Genomic DNA, 10,111 nt, shown 5'->3' with positions numbered 1-10,111 from the left:
CTCGAGAACGATCTCTCAGTATCTGAATACCCTATACAAAATAGGCATCCCCAAGATCTTTCATCTCAAATTTCTTCATCAGAAATTTCTTGGTTTCATGCAGTAAGCCCATATCGCTATTAGCGAGCAGAATATCGTCAACATATAATACCAAGAAGATTATTTACTCCCACTGAACTTATGATATACACAGTCATCAACAACATTCGTCTGAAAACCGTATGAGGTGATGATTTGATTGAACTTGTGATACCATTGACGGGAAGCTTGTTTGAGACCATAAATGGATTTCTTTAACTTGCAAACCGTAGACTTTGGATTTCCTGACACAAAGTTTTCTGGTTGTACCATGTAAATCATCTCGTCAATGTCTCCATTGAGAAACGCAGTCTTCACATCCATCTGATGTAGCTCTAGATCAAAATGAGCCACCAGTGCCATTATTGTTCTAAAAGACTCTTTCGAAGATACAGGAGAGAAAGTCTCTTTGTAGTCTATGCCTTTCTTTTGAGTAAAGCCTTTAGCGACTAGACGAGCTTTATATCTCTCGACATTGCCCCTTGAATCCCTTTTGGTTTTAAATACCCATTTACAACCAATGGGCTTCATTCCTTTAGGCAACTCAACGAGATCCCAAACGTCATTGTCTTTCATAGACTTCATCTCATCCTTCATGGCATCAATCCATTTCTGAGAGTTAGAACTGTGCATGGCTTGAAGGAAGTTGATCGGATCATCCTCCGTTAAACTAACGCCATCCTCATGTTCTTGAAGAAAGACGATATAATCATTTGGAATCGCATTTCTTCTCTCCCTAGTGGATCTCCTCAATGGCACTTCTTGAGGTTGTTGAGTTTGTTCTATAGGTGGCGCTTGAGAAATAATCTCATTGTTGTTTTGGTCTAAAACAATGTCAGGGATAGGAGCCTGCGCATTGTCGTCTATTGCCAGGACTGTGTCTTGACCAACAATAGGTACAGAGACCTGATTGCTGTCAATAACAAATTCTTCTTCAAAGACAACGTTCCTTATGTTTTCTTCGCCTCCAAACTCAAGATCCTCAAGGAACCTCGCATTTTCCATTTCAAAGAAGGATCTTGATGTGGGATCGTAAAACTTATAATCCCGAGAGCGTTCAGCGTAACCAACGAAATAACAGCTAATCATCCTTGAGTCCATTTTTCTTTCATGTGTCCTATAAGGCCGTGCCTCAGCTGGACAACCCCAAATGTGCAAGTTCTTAATGCTAGGCTTTTTGCTTGTCCATAGCTCATAGGGAGTTTTGGAAACTGCCTTGCTCGACACCCTGTTAAAGATGTACACTGCAGTTTTCAAAGCTTCTTCCCAAAGTGGCTTTGGCAAGGAGGAATGTCTCATCATACTCCTTATCATATCCTTAAGAGTTCGATTTCGTCGCTCTGCAACACCGTTCATGCTAGGTTTGCCTGGCATGGTTTATTGCAGAACAATTCCACACTCATTGAGGAAAATAGCGAAGGGTCCTGGACGTTGTTTTCCTGATCCATCATATCTTCCGTAGTATTCACCACCACGCTCAGATCTGATAGCCTTTATTTTCTTTCCAAGTTGAAGTTCAACTTCAGCTTTGAAAGACTTGAAAACGTCCAGAGATTGTGACTTCTTGTGAATTAGATACAGGGAATCGAATCTAGAGTAATCGTCTATAAATGTAATGAAGTATTGATGTCCATTCCAAGAAGCCGTAGGAAATGGGCCACAAATATCAGTATGTATTAGTTCTAAGACGTCTGTAGCTCTCTCGGCACCTAATTTTCTCATGTTTGTTCTTTTCCTCTTGATGCACTCAACACAGACTTCGAAGTTTGTTAAATCTGACAGAAGCCTCTGAATTCTCTGCTTAGAGATATGACCTAAACAATTGTGCCATAAAGTGGCAGAATTCTCACTTAATTTTCGCTTTGTACCACGTGAACTTGTTTGCGGTATTTCGTTATAGGAACTAACAATATCAAGTATATATAGATTATCAATCATATAACCGGAACCAACAAAATTTGAATTTTGATATAGACGAACTTTATTATTTCCAAATGAACAGGAAAATCCTTATTTGTCTAAACTAGAAATAGAAATTAAATTCTATCTAACGAACGGTGCAACAAATGTCTCAAACAAATCCAAACAAAATCCAGTTTTTAACTGTAATCTGAAAGTCCCTATAGCCTCTACCACAACTTTATTGCCATCGCCCATAAAGATGAATCCTTCTGCTTCACTTGGCAATTGGCTCCATAGGCAACCCTGGATAGACATACTTATGTGAGTAGTAGCACCAGAATCTACCCACCAAGTATCCTTAGGTACAGAAGCTAAATTAACTTCAGAACAAACTAAAGTAAGAAGCATACCCTTCTTTACACGCCAGGCAGCGTACTTGGAACACTCCTTCTTCATATGTCCCAACCTCTTGCAGAAGTAGTAGGTAAACTCCTTATCTTGCTTCTTTTGCTGAGAATGTCCTTCTGCAGCATCCTTAGCTCTCTTCTTTTTCTTGTTCTGAGAGGTTGAGGCCAAGAGAGCACTTTTTGTCTTATCACGCTGCTGCTTCTCTTCTTCTTGTACATAGTGAGATATGAGCTCATTGAGGGACCATTTGTCCTTCTGAGTGTTATAACTCACCTTGAATTGCCCAAAGTGTGTAGGAAGAGAGATCAAAATCAAGTGCACGAGCAAGTCATCAGACAGCTCCAACTGAAGCGACTTGAGTTTTGATGCGAGATGAGACATCTCCATAATGTACTCCCTTATGTTCCCTTTGCCCTTATACTTCATCGAAACGAGTTCAGCCAAAAGGTTACTCGCCTCCGATTTTTCATTCTTGGCAAAATATTGCTCAATTTCCTCAAAGAACTTCTTGGCGCTCCCACTCTCAGTAATAGAGCCTCGAAACGCTTTCGAAATGGAACGTTTCATGATCATCAAGCACATTCTAGAGCGATCCTACCTTTCAATTTTACCCTCATTGGGGTTTTCCGGAGTAGAAGTGGGTCAATCCGAACGAAGTGCAAGATCCAAATCCATACATCCAAGGACAATCTCCACGGCTTCTTTCCAAACCTTAAAGTTCGTCCCACTCAACATTGGTATCTTGCTGACCTGAGTAGAAACGTTCGCAGCATTAGCAATAGAAACTGTATAAAGAACAAAATAAACAAGCACGTCAAATAAGAAAAATAAGACATGCACAAATAATCCAGATTTGGGGATCTATCTCAAGATACCTAGTACAACATTAATTCCTAGTCTTTGGATAGAGAAATTAACTGTAAGTGGTACTCTCAGTACAATGATCAAATATTGACAATTAGTTTTGTCAAACAATAGCATTTCTTTGGATCGATTATTGTTCACATGAAAAGTCTTTATAATTATCACACATTTATCATCATAGGCGCTTGTTGTTTGGCTAAACTGTGTCTTCCTTTGGGCCGAGCACAGCTCGCATAAATGACTTCGCACAAAACATCTATGCATTTTCAATTAAATTAATTTACAAAACAAGGGTTACTTTGGCAATATGTTGCTTTAATCATTTCAATTGAATATACTAGACATTCAAAGTAACAATCAAAACCAAAGTTGGAATTTATTTTATATCCAAAAAAATAAAATAATAATAAATAAATAACTGAATTCAGAAACTTGAGTGGGTTCATCAACTAAATCTCAATTTTTTTTTTTGTTTTTTTTACAGCACAAGTTCTAGGTCCATTATGAAATAAAAAATAGAGGTAAATAATTGCGGCTGAATCTTTATGCAATTGAAATTGTGGATCCGTATAAAAGGTGGCGGATATTACTAATCTAGACATTAATATGCTCCCATGCAAAATACTATTGCACACTTTCTATACTATTCAATACTGAATCCATCATTATGAAAAATAAGGGTCAAAAATTGCGGCTGGACCCATTATGCAATTGAAATTGACCCAATCTAGATTCATAATGAAAGGCCATTGATTTTGACAGTAATCAATATGCTAAAAAAATGTGCTTAATACTTTGAGAGGATGCCTATTTTGTCATATATTATTCAATGCTGTAGTCACGTTGAAAATGATCCAAAGAGAACCATATTAAGGCTTTCAATTGAGAAAGATAACATCACAAAAAAAAAAAAAAAAAAACTGGTTGAAAAAATTATCGTTTTAATTGACACGGACAGAATTTAGAATCAATACTAACTATGGCAAAAATTTCGAGATCCGATTTTGCCGAATGCATCAAGAATATTCTTAAACTTAACAGTTTAAGGAATTTCACAAAATTCAAACATTCTATTCGAGAAAAATAAGCCAAATATCATACGAATAGAACATGCACAAATCCTAATAATCTAGCAAATGATGACCGCTCTGATATCACTTGTTAGAAAATCAAATTAGATCCAAATATAAATTAAATCCTAGGATCAACATCATGCTAAATTATTAGGATTCACAGATTCAGATAATATACCTGTATCCATTGTAAACGATTGCCTACTGCGGATTCAAATTATATACCTGTATCCATTATGAACAATTGCCTACTGTTGCGAAATTACTGCGACAATCGATCATGTACTGATGAACACGAACAAGGGAGGTGGTTTGTGATCTTCCTCAATCAAATCGCCTTATTCCTCAATGGGATAGTCGTTTCTCTTCTTGATGGGAGAAAGGAAATTGTTATGTGATTTGGTATATTGGGGACCATAACCAAAATAATCTTTATATATTGCTTAATTAGGGTTCCCATTATCCCCCAATTAGAGCAATATATCCCGGTATCTACTCAATTATCCCATACCAATTTGAGTAGTCTATGGGCATACGAAATTAGACCACTTAATTTCAACCCATTATATTAAATTAAATAACAAATATAATTGTTTTTAATAAATTGCCAATTCTAAATTAGGAAAATCGTGGTTTTCCTAACATTCAAAACTTGATTATGAACTCTATATATATATTTTTTAATTTTTTTCTTTCATTAGTATGAGTGGTTAGATCATTAGTTAAGACAAACAATGTGAACTATGTATGAAACTTTTATTTAATTTTTAAGATTCTAGTAGTTAAATATATATGTGTTGGTTTTATTTATGGAATTTAATAATTTGAATTGCTTGGCCAATCACGGTTTTCCTAACATTTAAAACTTGATTATGAACTCACTCTATATATATATTTTTTAATTTTTTTCTTTCATTAGTATGAGTGGTTAGATCATTAGTTAAGACAAACAATGTGAACTATGTATGACACTTTTATTTAATTTTTAAGATTCTAGTAGTTAAATATATATGTGTTGGTTTCATTTATGGAATTTAATACTTTGAATTGCTTGGCCAATAATTCATTGATATATGTATTTATAATAAATCGAAAGGTAAACTATAGATTTTTTATCATATAATAAAATTTGATAATTTGGATAAAAGTATAGAGATATCTTTTACGGTTATTGCGATCATTACCTAAATTCTTAGAGATTTAATGTATTTAATTAGACTTAGTTAAATAAGATCAAACTGTGAAACAAGCCCCTCTTGGGATGGTTGAGTTGGTGGAGTAGGTGAGCGTAGAGGCCTTTGGTCACGAGTTCAATTCTTCCTACCAACACTTTCTCGGTCGAGCCTGTCAAACCGGGCTTGTCTATTGCGATTTACCTGGCTGGCGTGGTTTGCAAGGTATTGTATCAGCTCGAGGGTTTACCCAGTGTGCACCCGAAGGATAGCAACTACAGGTTCCTCCATCATCCAAAAAAAAAAAAAAAAAAAAAAAAAAATTCTGTGAAACAAATAGGAACCGAACAGTTCGGCTTAAAAAGGTTGCTCATTTATGGCGGTGCATGGGAACTATAAATAGGATGTTAAAAGCTCATAAAATTATAACTCCTAGAAAGCAATCCATTCCCAGTCCAAATTCTAAAAGTAAAAGATAGAATGAATACCCAAATTCCTGCATCGGCTGCTCCCTTGATTTCCACCAAAAATGCAGGTATTGAGGATGCTCGGCGCTCGGTCAAATTTCATCCTTCAGTTTGGGGTGACTATTTCCTTGCATATAATTCTCATCTCACGGTACAATTACACTTTTCCCATTCCGTTTAGTACCTTTTTTTTTTTTTTTAAATGCTACAGTATGTCTATTCATATTGCAAGATTATCGCATTAATGCATTAGAGGGTTCTAATTAAGCAGGATGTGTTGACCAACGAAGAGAAAGAACATCGAAGACTAAAAGAAGAAGTGAAGAAGCTGCTAGAGGCTGTGCCAGATGATTCTTTGCATAAACTAGACATCATTGATGCAATCCAACGTCTTGGAGTTGGTCATTATTTTGAAACCGAAATTCAAAAATCTCTTAGATATATATATGACACTTACCATGAAAGTTGTGGCAAACAAGAAAGCAATCTTCATATCACTGCTCTTCGATTTCGGTTACTCAGACAACAAGGACATTACGTCTCGTGTGGTAAGTAAAAATCAAAACACTTAAGCCTGCACCTAAATTGTTACATGCCATAAACATACAAAAAATGTCTTGTGAAAATTTTTTGTACAAAAAAGTTAGCATGCACCTCCTACATCTTTATAAGGATACATTTGATGTATTTTGGGTTGAAGCAGATGTATTCAACAAATTCAAGGACCGCCAAGGAAAATTTGATGAATCTTTGATTAGCAATTTACAAGGCTTGTTAAGTTTGTATGAGGCTGCACAGTTCAGAGTATGTGGTGAGGAAACTCTCGAGGAAGCATTGAAGTATACTGTCACTCAACTTGATTCCGTAGTCTTCCATGTGAGTAATTCTGTGTCTGCACAAGTTAGGGAAGCTTTGGAATTTCCAATTCATAAGACTATGACGAGGCTGGGGGCGAGAAAGTTTTTATCTATCTATCAAGAAGATGAAACACATAACGATAAGCTCCTGGATTTCGCAAAATTAGATTTCAACCTATTGCAAAAGATGTATCAGAAGGAGCTATATGAGATTACAAGGTTAGCTTTGTTTTCTCGAGACATTATCAGTCAGGTCAAGTATACCATTTTCTCTTAGTTTTAACTAATGTCAAACAACAGGTCGTGTCAATTTAATATTGAATAAAAATGCTAGTAAAATTTTTGAAATTTTATTTCTGAAAATAAACTTTACATAGGTGGTGGAAGGCGTTGGTGTTTGAAAATAAATTACCTTTTGCAAGAGATAGATTGGTCGAATGCTACTCTTGGGCATTGGGAGTATACTATGAGCCCCAATATTCTCATGGTAGGAAAATGCTAGCCAAAGTAATCGCCATGATTTCTGTCATTGATGACATCTATGACATATATGGGACTCTAGACGAACTTACTCTTCTCTTGGATGCAATTGAAAGGTAAATTATTTCATTGCATTTTTTTTATTATCATACTTACTAATTTATTACACAAAATAAAGGTTCACCTTAACTTTTATTTGATATTGGATATCTTCTTGAGCAGATGGGATCTTAGTCTCGTTGATCAGTTGCCACCATACATGAAATATTATTACAAAGCTCTTTTAGATGTTTATGTCGAGATTGAGGAAGAGTTGGACAAGACAGGGAAATCACCCCTTGTTCACTACGTGATAGAAGAGGTAATTGATTTATTACTAGATAAACTCTTTGTGTCTGTTATATATGTATCAAATGTATATATTCCTCAATCAATGTCACAATTTTCAGAAGAAAAGACTGGTGAGAGCATATTTCCAAGAGGCAAAGCGGGAGTACAGTGACTATATTCCGACCCTGGAAGAATATATGAAAGTGGGAAAGCCATCTAGCACTTATTTAGTGTTTATTTCATCTTCTTTGACAGCCATTGGAGAGTTTGTAAGCAAGGAAGCCTTTGAGTGGGTAGTAAGTGAGCCGCTAATCCTACAAGGTTTAGAAGAAATTGGTAGACTAATGAACGACTTGGTAGGATTTGGGGTAAGAAGTTCATATTTTTGTCTTCGAACAATAATCGATTTAACAGTGGCCTAATTTGTTGTTTTTGCTTGTATTTTTTTGCAGTTTGAGCAGAAAATATCAGCAGTTGGATGTTATATGAATCAACATAATGGTGCGTCAAAAGAGGAAGCTTTCGCAGAAATTCAAAAACAAGTTACGAATGCATGGAAAGTCATAAACCAAGAATGTCTTCGTCCAACTGCTGTGCCAATGGCTTTCCTCAAGCAAGTTATTGTCAATCTTGCACGTGTCTCCCATACTATGTACAAAGATTTAGATGCGTACACTCATTCAGCTGACAAATTAAAAGGTACCATAACTTTGTTATTGGTTCAACTAGTGGCAATACCATAATCAATCGAGTAATGGTTGTAATATTTGGAAAATAAGGACTGCCATGGCTTTTCATTCGAAATTATTATATGCATATTTTCAATTATTTTAAGTACTTGTTGCTTTAGTTTTTTCTAGTAGGAAGTTGAATAATCAAGGAATTTAATACTTTAAATTTTTCCTTTCGATCAAATCGTATATCCTGTAATAATCATACTACTGTGGCTAAATGATGTAATTATTTATATAGTGGGAAACTTAATTTAGCACCGTGGTTCTTGAGGTACAATGCTATCCACAAAAAGTCCTGGATAGATCTAAACTTATGTTGAGAATGAAATGTTTGGCCCCCAAAATTCCTATGTCAAACCAATTTAATATTCATCAACTCTTTACGCATTCACCATTTTGTAGGGAAAATTATTTGCAACGTCATAGTGTTTGAACACTTAATCTTATACAATAGTTAATAACTTGATAATATAATATTATTTCTACTTTGAGGTTGTCTTTCATATAGACAGTTGTCCATATTATTTTATCCTCTGAGCGGGAAGAAATCAGTTATAGTTCTCAAAATAAGAAACCGACACGTTAAAAATGTAATTTAAACTATCCAGTGCACAAAATTCAATATTAAAATAATTTCAGTATATGTATGTGTTCGTGAACATGAATATATAATAGGACAATAATGAAATTCTAGTTCCCTGAGTCCCTAATAAAATATTGACATCGATTCATACAAGAAATAAAAATAATTAGAAATTCAACAATTTCCTTATATAATGCATATATGTATTTTTCCCTCTTCTGCACATCAATGATCAATTGACACAAATTGAATTTTATGATGAAATCTATCATTTCATACACGGTCGATATTTTTTAACAAGAAGCCATGCAACTAACAATTGCAATCTGTCAATGGACATCAAATAAAGGAAACCACGAAAGAGACATGAATAAGACCACATTCTAGGGATGATCTCGAGTCGAGCCAAGCTTTTACTTGACCAAAAAATCTAGACTCAACCCGAGCTTTCGGCTCGAGCCAGCTCGTTCTTTTTTTAGTTATCTAGCTGCCTTAACTGGCTACCTTGTTAAGGCAAAGGCAGTTATAAAAGCTTAGTTCTGCTTCCTGTCCAGGGTGGGGGACAGGCTTAAAAATAGGGCGTCCGCCTTTTGAAGGGTAGGGGTGCCACGTGGGCACCCTGTTTTTACCCTGTCCCCCACCCTAGACGTTTGGCTTTTTCCATAAAAGCTGCCTTTTAAGGCAGCGTGTGTTGTAGCCACATGCTTTGTACAGCTGGCAGCTAAATTTTTTCTTTTTGTTTCTTTTTCTTTTTTTTTTTTGAAGGTTTCGTAATTTTTTCTTATTTATTTTTCAGGTTCGGCTCATTACGGGCCGGCCCATGTGGCTCGACCTGGCTTGAACCAAGCCACAAGTCACGTTGCCTTGAGCTTTTTTAGGGCCAAACCACATGCTGCTCTAACCGATGAGCCAAATTGACACTCCTACCACATACTGTTTTATAAGAGTTCATGAATTTTTATGTCCGAAATCGCATGTAAACAAAATATATAATGCCCAAATAATTTTAATATAATCATATATTTTAATAATATATGCAATATGTGAAAATGAATTTTCTGAAGTTAATTCATTGATGCAATCTGACAATGGACAACTAGATTAGTATATTTTACTTTCTTGCAAATTCTACATGAAAAATCAAATTTCACCTAGATAAATTC

The 10,111-nt window shown here is 35.5% G+C and overlaps 1 protein-coding gene across 1 annotated transcript; it reads left to right on the top strand.

Moving 5' to 3' along the window:
* The first annotated feature begins 5,822 nt into the window (after positions 1-5,822).
* Positions 5,823-7,928, top strand: LOC111395052 ((-)-germacrene D synthase-like). Its single transcript, XM_023021076.1, has 7 exons — positions 5,823-6,115; positions 6,236-6,512; positions 6,668-7,040; positions 7,199-7,417; positions 7,524-7,662; positions 7,751-7,863; positions 7,910-7,928. Exons 1-7 carry the CDS (start codon positions 5,978-5,980, stop codon positions 7,926-7,928), a joined length of 1,278 nt encoding a protein of 425 aa, XP_022876844.1. The 5' UTR covers positions 5,823-5,977.
* The last annotated feature ends 2,183 nt before the right edge of the window (positions 7,929-10,111 follow it).

Source organism: Olea europaea, chromosome 6, assembly GCF_002742605.1.
Source record: "Olea europaea var. sylvestris chromosome 6, O_europaea_v1, whole genome shotgun sequence".
Lineage (NCBI taxonomy): Eukaryota > Viridiplantae > Streptophyta > Magnoliopsida > Lamiales > Oleaceae > Olea > Olea europaea.
The sequence above is the reverse complement of the archived record's forward strand: the minus strand, read 5'-3'. Positions and strand labels throughout refer to the sequence as shown.

Coding starts and splice junctions, on each gene's coding strand:
- LOC111395052 (XM_023021076.1), top strand. CDS start 5,978: ATGAATACCCAAATTCCTGCATCGGCTGCTCCCTTGATTTCCACCAAA. Junction 6,116..6,235: donor CATATAATTCTCATCTCACG/GTACAATTACAC, acceptor CTAATTAAGCAG/GATGTGTTGACCAACGAAGA. Junction 6,513..6,667: donor AGGACATTACGTCTCGTGTG/GTAAGTAAAAAT, acceptor GGGTTGAAGCAG/ATGTATTCAACAAATTCAAG.